At 45.7% G+C, this 18,869-nt stretch overlaps 1 protein-coding gene across 2 annotated transcripts in view; it reads left to right on the top strand.

The window, feature by feature from the left end:
* pgap2 (post-GPI attachment to proteins 2) overlaps positions 1-18,869 on the top strand; it is a 46,118-nt gene that overhangs the window by 3,656 nt on the left and 23,593 nt on the right. For both annotated transcript variants that reach the window (XM_072576707.1, XM_072576706.1), the window contains exon 2: positions 5,487-5,652. In XM_072576707.1, the coding sequence (XP_072432808.1) occupies positions 5,487-5,652 (166 nt within the window). The remainder of the gene's footprint in view (positions 1-5,486; positions 5,653-18,869) is intronic.

Raw genomic sequence — 18,869 nt, 5'->3', positions numbered from 1 at the left:
CCAATACTGAAGACCATGTCCACCATTCTGCCAACATCGATCTTCTTCGTTACTTCCTCAAAAACTCAGTTAAGTTAGTGAGACACGATTTCCCACACACAAAGCCATGTTGACTATCCTGAAATAGAGCTTTCCTTTTCAAATACATGTAAATCCTTTCCCTCAGGATTCACCCCAACAACTCATCCTCTACCAATGTCAGACTCACCGGTCAACAATTCCCAGGCTTTTCCTTACCACCTTTCTTAAATACTGTCACCACATCAGCGAACCTCCAGTCTTCCGGCACCTCACCTGTGGCTATTGATGATAAAAATATCACAGCAAGGGGCCCAGCAATCACTTCCCTAGCTTCCCATGAAATTCTGGGAAACACCTGATCGGATCCTGGGGATTTATCCACCTTTATGTATTTTAAGATGTTCAGCACTTCCTCCTCTGTAATATGGATAGTTTCTAGATGTCACCATCTATTTCCCCACATTCTATATCTTCCATGTCCTTCTGAACAGAGGGACACTCAGGCAGCCCACACAAAAACCCCAAAACAAAGCCAAGCCTCAGCCAAATGGGTCACATTTTCTCACAGATCCGTGCCATCCAGCCATTGTATTAGCTGTTGATTTGTGGACTCAAGACAGCAAAAGAGTCCCACAATGCCTGAATTGAGGGAGAGAACTCGAGGGCTAGTATCCAAGAGAGTGCACACCCTGGAAAATGCACCACCAGCTGGTTTGAAACAGTTAATTTGATTAGCAACATCCAAATCGAAACCAATCAAAACAATCGTTTGGTTAAATAGTGACCGGGTTCTAATGGAGGTCAATGCTGGTGGGGCTGTATCAGTGATTGCAGAACCAGTCTTAAATAAATACACTCTGGCCCCAACTATTAAACTTGCATAAGACCTCAGCTAGGCTGAGAACCTACACTGGGGAACCTTTCCAGATTAAGGGTACAATTTCAGGTCTGGTCTCTTATGAGAACCAGCTGGTTCAGTTCCCACTGGTTGTAGTTAAAGGTTTGGGCCCAGGCTCAATGAGGTGAAAGTGGTTGGGAAAGATTCACCTCGATTGGCTCAACATGTTTTGGTTAGAATCCAGCTGCCTGAGTGAAGTCCTAATTAAAGACCTGGAAGTTTTTCAGGGAGGTCTAGGGATTATCAAGGGGCCAAGGCCACCTGCATGTTGATCAGGAAGCAATTCCATGGTTCTGCTAGGCCCACCCAGTGCCATTTGCCTTATGGGCAAAGGTAGAGGCAGGAATCAGGAGGCTGGGAAGGGAAGGAATGATCAAACCAGGCCAGTTTGTGAAATGAGCAGCACTAGTCGTACTGAATGTGAAGCCTGGAGGGTTGGTTTGCCTTTCTGGGGATTTCAGCCAAAATTGGTAAACTGCTTCTCACAGCTGGATAAATACCCAATCCCTCACATAGAGGGCTTGTACGCAAAACTGGCAGCGGCTGGGAGGGGAGGGTGGTGGAGGTGGGGGGCGAGGGTGGGGGGAGCTGAACTTCATGAAGCTGGACATGCGTACCTGCAGTTGTGATTAGATGAGGATCCCCAGCGTACATGACAATTAATTCCTATCAGGGTTTGTAACAATGCACAAAACTGCCATTTGGGGTATCATCAGCCTGTGCCATTTTTCAGTGGACGATGGAGAACATTTTATAACGTCTAACCCAGGTTGCCATTTATCTGGATAGGTGGCATGGTGGCTCAGTGGTTAGCACTGCTGCCTCACAGCGCCAGGGACCCAGGTTCGGGTGACTGTCTGTGTGGAGTTTGCACATTATCCCTGTGCCTGTGTGGGTTTCCCTCAGGTGCTCCAATTCCCTCCCATCCCTAAAGATGTGCTGGTTAGGTGGGTTGGCCATGCTAAATTGCTCCTGGTGTGTGCAGGCTAGGTGGGATACCCACGGGAAATGCAAGGTGATAGGAAAGGGGGTGGATCTAAATGCACCCCAAGTGACTTACTTGGGCTACAGAGTTGACAAGACATGGTTACACCCCTTGGAATATAAACTGAGAAGGATCAAAGCTGCCCCAGCTCCCACATCTGTACTGGAGCTTAGGTCTTTGCTTGGGTTGGTGAGTTATTACGGAAAATTCATATGTAACCTGGCCTCCATCCTAGGTAGACAAGCAGGAGGCTGGGAGAACACAGCAAGCCAGGCAGCATCAGAAGATGGAGAAGTCCACATTTCAGGCGTAACCCTTCTTCAGGACTGGGGGTGGGTGTGGGGGTGAGCTGCCTTTGTCTCTGGCAGCCTTACATCTCCTATTGAAAAAGAGTCAGCCTTGGAAATAGTCTCAAAGCCAAGATGTCACAGATGCATTGAGCCATCTCCTACTGTCAGATACCCCACTGGTGGTACCACCACTAGAAGAGTTTGATCTGGTTTAAGACTTTCTGGTCACTGCTGACATGATCAGATTGGACACAAAAAGATCCCCACCTGGTGTTGATGTGGGAACAAAAGGGCCTTCGCAACCAGAATTGAAACCTTTCTGAACTCGGCAAGACCAGATCACCATAGAGGACGGCATATTATTGTGGAGAGCAAAAGCGATTGTCCCAAGCAAAGGTTACCACCAGATACTGGCTGAACTGCGGCAGGGTCATTCAGGGCTTTTCAAAATGAAGATGTTGATTCGAAGTTATGTCAAGTGGCCAGGATTAGAAGCTGACATTGCCGTGTTGGCGGAGCAGTGCCCAGAGTGCCATGAAGAACTAAAATTACCGTCAGTAGCTCCCTCACATTCATGACAATGGCTGGGCAAACTCTGAACCTAGTTACATGTCAACGAGTCCTTTCACGGGCTCTATGTGGATGCTCACTCAAAGTGGTTGGACATGCATAGAGTTCACTCGTCAAACACAGGGACGGTGATTGAAAAGTTATGAGCATCTTTTTGCAATACATGGATTCCCAGAGAGGTTGGCCACAGACCAGGGGCCATCGTTTACCACCAGGGACATTGAGTATTTCCTAAAAGGCGTTCAGCATGTAAGGATAGCCCCATACCATCCATCGTCCAATGGTCCGGCAGAAAGCACAGTCCAAACTGTGACAGTAGGCTTAAGGAAACAGCCTTCAGCTTCACTAGATGGCAAACTGTTCTAGTTTTTGTTTGATTATAGGAACACCCCTCAAACAATTACAGGTGCAATTCCAGCAGAGTTGCTAATGGTTTAAATCTGATCTTCCTGAACCTTGGGGCAGACTGAAATGGCAACAGGAACTCCAAAACGAGACACCGAGTGAAAGAGGCAGATTACTTCAGAGGGTGACGTTTGGTGTTGAAACCACAGGTACAGCCCTGCACAGGTAGGAGGCATGGTTGCAGCAAGGTCAGGTCCTGTGACGTTCAAAATTCAAATCAGAATTGTGGTTCATGGCCCACATGAAAGCTGCAACCTCACAAACTGGGCAGGAGTGAAACATCCCCAGCCCCTCCAAGCATCTGACAAGTCTGCAGAACCTGTGGGTTCTCCCCCTCTGCCTAGTGTCAATGAAACGTCTGAGATGAGATGGGCACAGCGGCGGTCACAGCCTTGACTCACATAGAATCTGAGTTCCTTGATTGGGGCTGTAAACCTGCCCCAATCAAGGAGCCCTGGCTGACAGATACAAATAGGAGATTCAGAGGTTCTGTGCACTCTAGAAACTGGCACTGAACTAGCTGGGTCAGTGTCGTGAACTGTGCATGTGTATATAAAGGATGACTTGGTGATGGGATACCGGTCTCTGTGGGGGTTACTTTACACTGGATTCATATCAAAGTGATGTTAGAGTACAAGAAGCTGAGCTTTGATGGGTAAGTTACAGAAAAAGATCAGTTTCCTGATTTTTGAATTCTGTTTAAGTTAAGGAAAGAAATCAAAATCTGTACTTAACAGAAAATTGAGAGGAACTATGACATAGGTGCTCCAAACATGAGGGGTCTGGACAGGGAGAAATTGTTTGAACTAGTGCAAGTATTGAGTATTGGAGAACACTGCTGTAAGGTATTGGTTGAAGGAGCAATAACGTAGGAAAGCCTTTTACTTGAGGAAATGGTTCGCACCTGGACACTCCACCTGAGAGTGTTGCAATGGGCAGGTTCAAACGAGGCTTTCAAGAGGGAGTTGGAGAATTATCTGAACAGAAAAACTGTGCAGGGCTATTGGGAAAGAGCAGGGGTATGGGATTGGCTGTGCTGCTCTTGCAAAGAGTTAGCATAGACACCTAGGGCCAAATAGTCTCCCTCTTGTTGCACCCATTCTAAGATACTATGAATTTCTCACTCCCATGCTCCTAACTTTCTAATTTTTAATTGGAGCCCTATGATTTGAGAACTGTATCCCCTTTGAATGTCTTTCTTCTTAGTCTCCTCCTGATTTGAAATACAATACAATAATTTTGTATTTATTTAATATCTCAAGGGTAGAGACTTCTCAAGGATGTAATCAAATGAACAGGGTATAGGTGAAGTGCTACTGTTCCTCACAAGCTGTTCCTCTCCTGTGCTTACTGCTGATAGGTGCACTTGGAAGCCTATCAGCAATTTGCTCTGGTCGGTCTGCTGCAAGGATGCAGCAATGAAGTGCTAAGTGTTGGGGTGGGAGCAAAAGGAGGCTCGAACAGAATGGCGAAGGTGAGAGTGAAGGAAGCTGCAGTTTGGCAGAGACGGAGGTGGTGTGGGCAGAAGCAAGTTTTAAATCTGTGTGTGAGGGAATACTTTGTTCACTGTGAGCGAATGAAATCACTGAAATAATAAATTCTTTGAAATCTATAGTCCAAAGTTGCATATGTTCAGAAGCTGTCATATGTAAAATCTGGATGCTATTGTAATGAACATTCCATTGATGGTTACATTTGAATCTGAGCTTGAGTTCTGAGATGCAGTCAGTTGGATTGTAACTGCCTGATTAACATATTACAGCTTTTTGAATATGCTGTGGAAGTACGTTGGCTGTGACTTCCTCAGTCTGTGAAAGGTGGATTTCACAGGATCACTTTTTGTATGTGGAGTTGCATCTCATGTTTTTTTTGAAACAAAAAAAATGTTGATGCTAACTTATGTCTGTTTCATCAATTTGAATCCTGCAGTGTCTAAGAAATTAATGTTTTCCTTGTGTGATGTGGTTTTCATTGTAATTAGTGTTGATAATTATTGAGGAAATCGAGGAATTCCAGTTCTGCTTCTGGAAGGCTAAATCCCTAACATGTCAATACATACAGAAGGTATTGTTACTGTAGCACTGCATTACATAATCCATGAGTTATTGACAATTTGAAAAGAGCCCCTGGAAAGCAAAGGTAACTGGCAAAAAAATCAAAATGTTGCCCTTATGAAAGTCTTAAGATGATCCGCCATGGACCCTGTCTTCCTGGTTTATGAGTCCATGTGCTATTTGCCAGCAGTGTATATAATGGAGCTGATTTTCTCTTGCTGGTTACTGGTCTCTGGAATGTTTGTTTCTGTTTGAATTTCTAGGTTGTTGCCCACGTTCCTGCCCCTGGATAAAGAGCCAGTGCTGCTGCGTCTCCGGTTCACCGTCTTGGCAGTTGCCACCGTGATGTGCCCGCTCTTTGGCTTCCTTTTCTGCATTGTTTGGTCGATTGTTTTTAACTTTGAGGAGACAACAGCGACACACTGCCGGGTGAGGCTCGATAGGTTGGGGCTGGAGCTGATGTGTTCATTTACAGTGGAGAAAGAGTGAAAAATTTATATTACATAGAATTACACTATCAATTATAGCACAGAAACAGACTATTCAATCTGTCTGCTCCAATCTGTCTCCTCCTAATCCCCAATGTTTCATTTCACCCTTTCCACATATCCTTCTATTCCTTTCTCCCTCTTATTTATCCAGCTTCCTCTTAAATGTGGCAGTGAGCTCCACCTGCTCACCACCCTCCAGTGAATTTCCTTTTTCTGTTTAGGGCAGGTCCCTTTCTTTTTAATTCATTCATGGGATGAGAGCATCACTGGCTGGGCCCAGTATTTATTGCCCATCCCTAGTTGCCCCTTGAGAAGGTGGGGGTGAGCTGCCTTCTTGAATCGCTGCAGTCCAAGTGCTGTGGGTTGACCCACAATGCCCTTAGGGAGGGAATTCCAAGATTGTGACCCAGTGACAGTGAAGGAATGGTGATATATTTCCAAGTCAGGATAAAGATTGGCTTGGAGGGGAACTTGCAGGGGGTAGTATTCCCATGTATCTGCTGCCTGTCTCCTTCTGGATGGAAGTAGCTGTGGATTTGGAAGGCGCTGCCTGAGGATCTTTGGTGAATTTCTACAGTGCATCTTGTGGATAGTATACACTGCTGCTACTGAGCGTCGGTGCTGGAGGGTGTGGATGTTTGTGGATGTGGTGTCGATCAAGTGGACTGCTTTATCTTGAATTGTGTCAAGCTTCTTGACTGTTATTGGAATTGCGTCCAGGCAAGTGGGGAGTATTCCATGTGCCTTGTAGATGGTGGGACAGGTTTTGGGGAGTTAGAAGGTGAGTTACTCGCTGCAGTGTTCCTAGACTCTGACCTGATCTTGTAGCCACTGTGTTTATGTGGTGAGTTCAGTTGAGTTTTTGGTCAATGGTAAACCCCAGGATATTGATAATGCAGGATTCAGTGATGTAACACAATTGAATGTGAAGGGGTCGGGGTTAGACTGTCTGTTATTACTGATGTTCACTTCCTGGCATTTGTGTGGTGTGAATGTAATTTGCCACTTGTCAGCTCAAGCCTGGATATCGTCCAGATCCTTTTGCATTTGAACATTAACCTGCTTCAGTATATGAGGAGTGATGAATGGTGCTGAACATTGTGTGTAATCATCGGGGACCATCCCCACTCCTGACCTTATGATGGAGGGAAGGTCATTGAAGCAGTTGAAGATGGTTGGGCCCAGGACACTATCCTGAGGAACCCCTGCAGAGATGTCCTGGAGCTGAGGTGACTGACCTCCAACAACCACAACCATCTCCTTAATGTGTCAGGTATGACTAACCAGCGGAGAGTTTGCCCCTGATACCCACTGATTCCAGTGTTGCCAGGGCTCCTTGATGCCACACTCGGTTGAATGCAGCCTTGGTGTCAAGGGCTGTCACTCTCCCCTCATAAGATCATGGCTGATTGAACACTTAATCCTTTTACCCTCCCCATCCCCATAATATTGTAAACCACTAGAGATCAGTAATCTATCAACCTGTAGTTTAAGTATACATAAAAGTTCAGCTTGCACAGCCCTCCATAGCAGAGAATTCGAAAGATTCACAACCCTCCTGAGTAAAAACATAATTCTCCTGTCTTGGTTCCAAATGTCATTCCCCTTATTTTTAAATCGTGCTCCCAGTTTGGCCTCACTAGCTAGGGGGAACCTGTTACCCACATCTACCCTGTTTATCCTTTTGACCAATTCTCTCACTTTTCAAATCTCTGGAGAATACTGGCCCAGTTTGCCCAATTTCTCTTTCCAGGACAGTCCTGCCTTTTGGGGAACCAGTCTGGTGAACCTTCATTGCTTTCCCTTCTGGCAGTAATATCTTCCCTGAGGTGGTAGAGTCACTGTAGTCCCAGAGAACTGTATAGCTGCTTTATCATTAGGGAGAGAGAGAGACAACTGGTGGTGCTTTAACCTGAGAGTCACCATGCCTCAGGAAAGAGGAGAGATTGAGAAGACGAGACCTGCATCGTGACCTTGCAATTGAAATTGCTGTTGGATTGCTAGCCAACTGAGCTAACTGATCCCTTTCTGAGTTAAGAAGACCAAAACTGCAAGCAATTTTTCAGGTGTGGCCTAACCATCTTCTTAAACAATTTAAGCAAGACTTTGCTACTCCTGCGCTCAAATTCTCTTACGATGAATCCCATTAGCCTTCTGAATAGTTTGCTGCAGCTGTATTTTATCCTTCAGTGACTGATTGACAAGGACCTTTGGGGAGGTAATGGCCTAGTGGGATTATCACTAGACTATTAATCCAAACACCTAGGTAATGTTCTGGGGAGCCAGGGTCAAAACACAGCCATGGCAGATGGTATAATTTGAATTCAATAAAAATCATAGAATCCTCCAGCATGGAAACAGGCCATTCAGCCCATCGGATCCACACTGATCCCCCCGAAGAGCATCCCACCTGGACTCACCCCCGTGCCACCCTGTCCCAATTAACCTGCATTTCCCATGGCCAATTCACCCCAACCTGCACATCTTTGGACTGTAGAAGGAAACCCACTCAGACATAGAAAATAGACATGGGGAGAAAGTGCAAACACCATACAGACAGTCGCTCAAGGGTGGAATCGAACCTGGATCCCTGGCACTGTGAGGCAACAGTGCTAACTACTGAGCCACTGTGCTGCTCTGGAATAATCTGCAATTAAGAGTCTAATGATGACCATGTGTTGAATTTTGGAAAAAAAATCTGGTTCACTAATGTCCTTTAGGGAAGCTGTCCTTACCTGGGTCTAGACAGGCAGGAGGCTAGACGAACACAGCAAGTCAAGAGGTGGACAACAAAGAACAAAGAAAATTACAGCTCAGGAACAGGCCCTTTGGCCCTCCAAGCCTGCACCGATCCAGATCCTGTATCTAAACCTGTTGCCTATTTTCTAAGGAACTGTATCCCTCTGCTCCCTGCTCATTCATGTATCTGTCTAGACACATCTTAAATGATGCTATTGTTTCCACCCCTACCGTCTCTGCTGGCAACGCATTCCAGACATCCAGCATCCTCTGCGTGATGAACTTTCATGCATAGGCTGTTTTCCCTGAAGCTTCGGAAGCTGAGAGCTGACCTTATAGCGGTTTATAAAATGAGGGGCATGGATAGGATAAATCGACAAAGTATTTTCCCTGGGACAGGGGTACTAGAGTGCATAGGTTTAGGGTGAAAGGGGAAAGATTTAAAAGGGACCTAAGGGGCAACTCTGTCATGCAGAGGGTGGTACGTGTATGGAATGAGCTGCCAGAGGATGTGGTGGAGGCTGGTACAACTGCAACATTTAAAAGGATCTGGATGGGTATATGAATAGGAAGGGTTTGGAGGGATATGGGCCGGGTGCTGGCAGGTGGGACTAGATTGGGTTGGAATATCTGGTCAGTATGGATGAGTTGGACTGAAGGGTCTGTTTCCATGCTGTACATCTCTATGACTCTCCGACTGTAAATCTCTCCTAAACCTTTCCCCTCTTACTTCGAACTTGTGACCCCTAGTAATTGAGTCCCCCACTCTGGGAAAATGTTTCTTGCTATCCACCTTGTCTACACCTCTCATGATTTTGTCGGCCTCAATCAGGTCTCTCCTCAACCTCCATCTCTCTAAAGAAAATAATCCTAATATATTGAATCTCTCTTCATAGCTAGCACCCTCCATACCAGACAACATCTTGGCAAACCTCCTCTGCACCCTCTCCAAGGCATCCACGTCCTTTTGGTAATCCAAATGTGGCCAAACCAAAGTCCTATACAACTGTAACATGACCTGCCAACTCTTGTGCTCAATACCCTGTATTTGAAGGAAAGCATGCTGTGTGCCACCTTGACCACTCTATCGACCTGCGTTGCCACCTTCAGGGAACAATGGACCTGAACACCCAGATCAATTTTCCCCAGGACTTTGCCATTTACTGTATAATTCACTCTGGAATTGGATCTTCCAAAATGCATCGCCTCACATTTGCCTGGATTGAACTCCATCTGCCATTTCTCTGGCTAACTCTCCAATCTATCTATATTCTGTTGTATTCTCTGACAGTCCCAATCACTATCTGCTACTCTACCAATCTTGGTGTCATCTGTAAACTTGCTAATGAGACAACCGACACCTTCCTCCAAATCATTTGTGTATACCACAAACAACAGTGATCCCAGCACAGATCCCTGTGGAACACCACTAGTCACAGGTCTCCATTTTGAGAAACTCCCTTCCGTAACTCTGTCTCCTGTTGCCCAGCCAGTTCTCTATCCATCCAGCTAGAACACCCTGGACCCCATGCGACTTCACCTTCTCCATCAGCCTAGCATGGGGAACCTTATCAAATGCCTTACTGAAGTCCATGTATGTGACATCTACAGCCCCTCCCCCATCAATCAACCTTGTCACCTCTTCAAAGAATTCTATTAGGTTTGTAAAACAAGACCTTCCCTGCATAAAACCATGCTTCCCATTACTGATAAGCCCATTTTCTTCCAAACGGGAATAGATCCTATCCCTCAGTGTCTTCTCCAGCAGCTTCCCTACCACAGACATTAGGCTTACTGGTTTATAATTATCTGGATTATTCCTGCTACCCTCCTTAAACAAGGGGGCAACATTAGCAATTCTCCAGTCCTCTGGGACAACACTCATGTTCAAGGATGCTGCAAAGATATCTGTTAAAGCTCTAGCTATATCCTCTCTCGTTTCCCTCAGTATCCTGGGGTAGTTCCCATCCGGACCTGGGGACTTGTCCATATTAATGCCTTTTAGAATACCCAACACTTCCTCCCTCCTTATGCTGACTTAACTGAGAGTAATCAAAGATATATCCTCAAGCTGAACATTCGTCATGTCCCTCTCCTCGGTGAACACCGATGCAAAGTAGTCGATAAAAATCTCACCCACTTTTTTCTGACTCCACGCAGAACTTTCCTCCTTTGTCCTTGAGTGGGCCAACCCTTTCTCTAGTTACCCTCTTGCTCCATATATATGGAAAAAAGGCTTTGGGATTTTCCTTAACCCTGTTTGCTAAAGATATTTCATGAGTCCTTTTACCCCTCTTAATTCTTCATTTCAGGTTGGTCCTAGATTCCCCATATCTTCCAAAGCTTTGTCTGTCTTCAGTCACCTAGACCTTATGTACTCATCCTTTTTCCTCTTAGCTAGTCTCTCAGTTTTACTGTCATCCATGGTTCCCTAACCTTGCCATTTCTATCCCTCATTTTCACAGGAACATACCTCTCCTGAACTCTAATCAACCTCTATTTAAAAGCCTCCCGCATATCAAATGTGGATTTCCCTTCAAACAACTGCTCCCATTTTACATTCCCCAGCTCCTGCTGAATTTTGGTAGAGGTTGGACTTCCCCCAATTTAGCACTCTTTCTTTAGGACAATTCTCGCCTTTGTCCATGAGTATTCTAAAACTTACGGAATTGTGATCACTATTCCCAAAGTAATCCCGTACTGAAACTTCAACCACCTGGCCGGGCTCATTCCCCAACACCAGGTCCAGTATGGCCCCTTCCCAAGTATTTACATACTGCTCTAGAAAACCCTCCTGGATGCTCCTTACGAATTCTGCTCCATCCAATCCTCTAACACTAAGTGAATCCCAGTCAATGTTGGGAAAATTAAAAATCTCCTATCACCACCACCCCGTTGCTCCTATATCTTTCTATGAACGCTCTACATATTTGTACCTCTATCTCACGTTCGCTGTTGGGAGGCCTGTAGTACAGTCTAACACTGTTACCACTGCCTTCTTATTTCTGAGCTCTGCCCGTATTGCCTCACTGCTCGAGTCTTCCATAGTGCCCTCCTTCAGCACAGCTGTGATATCCTCTCTGACCAGTAATGCAACTCCTCCACCCTCTATCCCGCCTGGAGCATCTATATCCTGGGATATTTAGTTGCCAATCGTGGCTTTCCCTCAAACAAGTCTCAGTAATAACAATAACATCATGTTCCTAGGTGCTAATCCAAGCCTTAAGTTCATCTGCCTTACCTACTCTCCTTCTTGCATTAAAACAAATACACCTCAGACCACCAGAGAAGTCAACATTTTGGGTGTAGCCCTTCTTCTGGACTGGGGGAGGGGGTGGGGGGAGCTGCAGATAAAGGGGAGAGTTGGGGCAGTGTGGTGTAGTGGGGATGGGTGGAGACCAGTAGAGGGTACGACATGTTTGGTCAACTGGAAGGAATGAATCCAGTTGATAGTGGGATGGAGTGGAGAGGAGGGGAAGGGGCTGTGAAGGGACTCAGGGGATGTGAAGGGAGGTTATTTGAAATTGGAGAACTCAGTGCAGAGTCCTCTGGGCCGTCGGGTGGCCATGTGGAAAGTGAGCTGTTGTTCCTCCAATTTGGTTCATTGTGGCAATGGAGGATGGTCATATTGGAAAGGGACTGGGGAAGGGGAATTAAAAATGGACATTGACTGGGAGGTCCAGTCGGCCCCTGCAGGCCTGGCTGAGGTGCTTGGTGAACTGTTCCAAAGTTTACATTCAGTCACCCCGATGTAGACAAGACCACACCCACCTTCGCAGGGAATGCATTCCAAATTCCTACCACCCTCAGAGTGAGAATATTTTTCCTAAAATTCCAACTAAACCTCCTGCCTCTCACCGTAAAATTATGCCCTCTTGTTGTCGACCCTTTAACTAAGAGGAACAGCTGCTTACTATTCACCTTCTCCGTGCCCCTCATAATCTTATACACCTCTATCAAGTCCCTCCTTAGCCTTTTCTGCTCTAAAGAAAACAACCCAAACTTATCCAGTTTCTCTTCGTTGCTGAAATGGTCCATCCCAGGCAGCATCTTGGTGAAACCCTCTCCAGTATAATCACATCCTTCTGATAGTGAGGTGCCCAGAACTGCACACAGTACTTCAGTTGTGGCCGAACTAAAATTTTATCCAGCTCCCACATAATCTCCTTGCTTTTAGAATCTATGCCAGTAACCTAAGACCTTCTTCCTCATTCTCAGCCACCTGGTCAGTCTTTGTGTCATCTGCAAATTTATTTATCGTCTCCCCCCATACATTTTGTTCTATATTGTTTTATATAAATCACAAACAATAAGGGGCCCAGCAGTGATTCCTGTGGTATATCACTGGACACTGGGCTTCAGACACACAAACAACCCTTTACCATCACCCTTAGTCTCCCACGTGGGACCTTGTTAAAGGTTTTGCTGTAATCAGTGTAATCTACTTTAACTACACTACCCTCATCTACACATCTGGTCACAGTATTTGCCTGATAGCCACCCACTCCCCCTCTGCCTATACCTTTTTTAAGATTAGATATGAATTCTAGATACTCTGGAATCATCGTGTTCAGAGGTGTGTACACATCGAGCCTGCGGTGTGACTGCCTCCTTATCTCTGATCTCCACATGGTCCTCTGCCTGGCGGAGGCACACCGCTGACTCCAGCGGCTGCTCACAGTCTGAAAGCCCTGAGCTGAAGCTTGTGCATCTGGAGACACTTCCTGTAGATGTGTTTGTCTGGGACACAGGGTATGGCCATGACTTCACACATACCACAGGAGGTACACTCCACTTGGTTCCACTGTCCTGCCATACCTTAACTCTAAAATCTGTTTGTTTGCCTTAGAATTAATTAATAATTACTGTTGTTATTGATCAGGCCAGACTCCCTCAAAATGTTTTAAGAAGGTAACCCAGACCCTAACTTTTTACTTTTTTTTAGGCAGATGTAAAATGGATATTCCAGGAGTGATGCAGCTGGTCAAACCACTCAGCTTTAAACAAACGCAAACAGAAGAAAACAGAATTTAGAATGACTTAACTTACTTGATAACCCAACCAACACGATATCACAACTTAACGAAGATGTTCCCATCCCCACAGTATCCTATAAACACACCCTCAGCAAAAAGTAAATTCAAACACAGGTTCTTACAGGCAGGAGAGATTTCGGGGAGAAAGTCCAGGCAAGACCTCTGTTGAAGCATGGAGGCTCTTTTCACTCTCACTGTCTCTCCAAGGCCCCAGCAGTTTTTTGAATTCCTGTTAGAACTAAACCAAACTAGAAAAAAGACCTGAACTGGGAAAATTAACCATTCCCCTGCCATTGTTTTCAGGGAGCCATTTCCAGACATATTGGAACCTCTAGGTGAAAGTGAGGACTGTGGATGCTGGAGATCAGAGACAAAGAGTGTGGTGCTGGAAAAGCACAGCCGGTCAGGCAACACCTGAGGGGGGAGGAGAGTCGATCTTTTCAGCATAAGCTGATTCCTGATGCAGGGCTTATGCCCGAAACGTCAATTCTCCTGCTCCTCAGATGATATCAGAACCTCTGCCTTTATGACCCCTCTAGAAATAAACCAAGGACAACCTAACCTTGTTAAAGGGGCAGCATGGTCACATGATGAAGTCTTAGTGGCAGCCTAACCCTTCCACTTTCAATGACTTGAGCTTTCATCAGTTTACACATTTATTTTGACTTGATTTAAATTGTAACCCCCTCTTGCTCATGCTCCTTCCTGAAATGCAATTAGCTGCTATTTCTTTATAAATGGTACTTTATACTTATATAAATGATATTTTATACTTATTCCAACTCACTCCCTCACAACAGTCTCCCTGATTATTAAATGTATAGATTTCCTGTGATATCCCTCTTGGATGCTCTGAACAGGCCTGTCTCCTGCTGATCCAACTGTGTCTGCACCTTTGTGATGAGTGAAGGCCCTGAGCTCCACCCTCTCTTTATCTTGTTAGGGAGGGAGGATGCTGTAGAGGAAGGAGTTCACATCACCAATCTGAATGTGTCAGCTATCTGTTTCATTTTTTCTCCATGTGCGTCATTGACACAGTGTCGTTCAATTCCAGCCGCGGTTGTTGTGTTGGTTTTGGCCTTCAGCTTGTTGTTGAGGTTGCCGTCAGCGTGACAGCTCATCACCACACCTAGGGGAGCCTATCATGGGAAGGTGTACCGTTACTACAACATAGCTCAACTCATACTCAACATAGGGCAGCATGGTGGCTCAGTGGTTAGCACTGCTGCCTCACAGCACCAGAGACCCAGGTTCGATTCCAGCTTTGGGCCACTGTCTGTGTGGAGTTTGCACATTCTCCCTGTGTCTGCGTGGATTTCCTCCAGATGCTCCGGTTTCCTCCCACAATCCAAAGATGTGCAGGTTAGGTGGATTGGCCACACTACATTGCCCATAGTATTAGTGTATTAGTCAGAAGGAAATGGGTCTGGTGGGTTACTCTTTGGGGGGTTGGAGTGGACTTGTTTGGCCAAATTACCTGTTTCTACACTCCAGGTAATCTAATCTAATCTAATCTGCTAGAAACAGGAGTAGATCATTTGGTCTTTTTCTCCCCTGGCATTCGAAACGATCAGGGCTGGACTGATTTGGCCTTCACTCCCCTTCTCTGTCTGTTCGCTATAGCCCTCAACCCCTTGTTCATCAAAATTATCTAACTCAGCTCTGATTATATTCAATGACTCAGCCTCCCCTGCTCACCTCAGAATAATCCTCAAAGAAGCAATTGCCTTGCATCTGTCTTTGATAAGAGGCCCCTTATTCTGAAACTGCCCTGTGGTTCTGGATTACTCCACGAGAGGGATCCTCTCTCCATCAACCCTGTAAAGCCCCTTCGGAATGTTGTGTGAATTGAGGCCATGAAACACCTTCTGTCTGAAGGGGGAGATCTCTGGACTGGTATGTTTGGATCATTCTGCCATTTGCACACTGTCACATGGGAAACACCAGGTTACAATTCAACAGGTTTAATTGGAAGCACTAGCTTTCAGAGCACCCTCCTTCATCAGGTGGTTGTGGGAAACAGTTAAAAATCACACAACAGCAGTTTATAGTCCAACAAGTTTATTTGCAAGTTACAAACTTTCCAAGCGCTGTTCCTTTGTCAGGTAGTTAGTACGGGTGGGCTGACAAAGCTAGGTACCTGATTTTTAACTCTGCCTTCACATACACTCAACTCCCTCCCTCCCCCAGTCAACACCCCACCTCCACATGTGGGAGACAGTTGTTGTAATCAAACAAGAACAAATGCAGCAATGTTTCAGTTTTGGGGTAACAAGTGGGCATTCATCTTGCTTCTCCATCTTTTCAAAGGGCAGTTCCATTTACAGAGCTTGTCTGTCAGAAGTTTTTTAAATACTTCCCGAAGCTCATGTGCTCTAAAGGTCATTGGGACTAGGACTCTGTAAGGTCCTCTACTGCATATAGTGAGGGGTAATTTAGAAGTAATCAAACAAGAACAAATGCAGCAATATTTCAGTTTTGGGGTGACAAGTGGCAAATAACATTTGCTTCACACAAAGGGCAGGCAATGATAATCCCCAACAAAACAGAATCTAACTGTCACCCCTTGACATTCAATGATGTTACCATCACTGAATCTCCCGCAAACAACATCCTGGGGATAACCATTGACCAGAAATTGAACTGGACTAATAAATGTAAAGGCAAAACGAGCAGGTCAAAGGCTACGAATACAGCAGTGAGTAACTCACGTCCTGACTCCCCAAAGCCTGTACGAGCATCACACAGCGATACAGCATGGAAACAGACCCTTTGATCCAACTTGTCCATGCTGACCATGTCTCCTGAACTGAATTAGTTTCATAGGCCTGCATTTGGCTCATATCCCTCTAACCCTTTCCTATTCATGTACCTGTCCAAATGTCTTCTAAATGTTGTAATTGTACTCACTTCTCCCACTTCCTCTGGCAGTTCGTTCTATACATGCATCACCCTCTGTGTGGAAAACATCCCCTTTAGGTCCCTTTTATATCTTTCCCCTCTCATCCCAAACCAATGCCCACTAGTTCTGGATTCTCCCACCCCGGGGAAAGGACCTTGTCTATTTGCCCAATCCATGTCCCTCGTGATTTTATAAACCTCTATCAGGTCACCTTTCAGCCCCCGACTGTCCAGGGACAAAAAGTCGCAGTGTATCCAACCTCTCCTAATAGCTCAAACTCTCCAGTCTCGGTGACATCCTTGTAAATCCCGTTTTTGCACCCTTTCCAGTTTAACAACGTCCTTCCTACAGCAGGGTGTCCAGAATTGTATGCTGTATTCCAAGTGTAGCCTTACCAGTGTCTTCTACATGTTACAATGTCTGTAACATGATGTCCCAACTCCTGTACCCACTGCTCAAACAGATGAATTCAAGTGTGCCAAATATCTTCTTCACCAGCCTCCTCTCTCTACCTGTTCACCATTTACAAGGCACAAGCCTGGAGTGTGGTGGAATATTCCCCAGTTGCCTGGATGGTGTAACTCCAATAATTAGGCCACTTTTGGAACATTGTGTGCAGTTCTGGTCTCCCTCCTATCGGAAGGATGTTGTGAAACTTGAAAGGGTTCAGAAAAGATGTACAAGGATGTTGCCATGATTGGAGGATTTGAGCTATTGGGAGAGGCTGAACAGGCTGGGGCTGTTTCCCTGGAGTGTCAGAGGCTTAGGGGTGACCTTATAGAGGTTCATAAAATCATGAGGGGCATGGATAGGGTAAATAGACAAAGTCTTTTTCCCAGGGGTCGGGGAGTCTAGAACTAGTGGGCACAGGTTTAGGGTGAGAGGGGAAAGATATAAAAGGCACTTAAGGAGCAACTTATTTATGCAAAGGGTAATGCATGTATGGAATGAGCTGCCAGAGGAAGTGGTGGAGGCTGGTACAATTGCAACATTTAAAAAGCATCTGGATAGGTTTATGAATAGGAAGGGTTTAAGAGGGATATGGGCCAAGTGCTGGCAAATGGGGCTAGATTAGGATAGGATATCTAGTCAGCATGGAGAAGTTGGACCGAAGGGTCTGTTTCCGTGCTGTACATCTCTATGACTGTGTAACACTTGAGAAGCTTGACGCCATCCAGGACAAAGCAGCCCTCTTGATTGGCACTGCATCCACAAACATCCACTCCCTGCTGACTAGCAGCAATGTGTGCTATCTACAAGATCCACTGCATAAATTCACCAAACATATTTAGACAGAATCTTTCAAACCCATGACCACATCCATTTAAAAGGACAAGGACATCAGGTCATGGGAACACCACCATCTACAACTCCCTTCCACATCACACACCATTCTGACTTGGAGATATATTGCTGGTCTTTCACTGTCGTTGGGTCAGAATCCTGGAACTTCCTCCCTAAGGGCATTGTGGGTCTGCCTACAGCACATGGACTACAGCGATTCAAGAAGGCAGCTCACCCCCACCTTCTCAAGGGGCAACTAGGGACGGGTAATAAATCCTGGTCAGTTAACAATGCCAACATTGCATGAATGATTGTAAAAAGAGCATATTTATGCTCCAATGCAGCGTATAACAGTGAATGAGTAAAAGCTGCCTTTCTATTAGGATGCAACTAGAAATCCTCAACACATGTCACAATCCAAGCCCTGACACTATCTGATTGCCAAGGGGTTTGAGGAAACTTGCAGTCTATAGAAGGGCCTGTCCATCATATCTTTAAGCTGGAGGCTGCTGCCCAACATACAGTCTGGGCAGGCCTTGTCTGGTTACAGTGATCACGCCAGTGTGAATAATTGAGGACTGTATCCTATATTCACAGCCATCAACTCAATAGACAATAGGTGCAGGAGTAGGCCATTCTGCCCTTCAAGCCTGCACCACCATTCAATATGATCATGGCTGATCATCCTTAATCAGTATCCTGTTCCTGCCTTATCTCCATAACCCTTGATTCCACTATCCTTGAGAGCTCTATCCAACTCTTTCTTAAATGAATCCAGAGACTGGGCCTCCACTGCCCTCTGGGGCAGAGCATTCCACACAGCCACCACTCTCTGGGTGAAGGAGTTTCTCCTCATCTCTGTCCTAAATGGTCTATCCTGTATTTTTGAGCTGTGTCCTCTGGTTCGGCACTCACCCATCAGCGGAAACATGTTTCCTGCCTCCAGAGTGTCCAATCCTTTCATAATCTTATATATCTCAATCAGATCCCCTCTCAGTCTTCTAAACTCAAGGGTATATAAGCCCAGTCGCTCCAGTCTTTCAGTGTAAGGTAGTCCCGCCATTCCAGGAATTTACCTCGTGAACCTACGCTGCACTCCCTCAATAGCCAGAATATCTTTCCTCAACTTTGGAGACCAGAACTGCACACAGTACTCCAGGTGTGGTCTCACCAGGGCCCTGTACAGCTGCAGAA

This window comes from Chiloscyllium punctatum, chromosome 9 (genome assembly GCF_047496795.1).
Source record: "Chiloscyllium punctatum isolate Juve2018m chromosome 9, sChiPun1.3, whole genome shotgun sequence".
NCBI lineage: Eukaryota > Metazoa > Chordata > Chondrichthyes > Orectolobiformes > Hemiscylliidae > Chiloscyllium > Chiloscyllium punctatum.
This window is presented reverse-complemented; position numbering and strand designations above follow the sequence as displayed.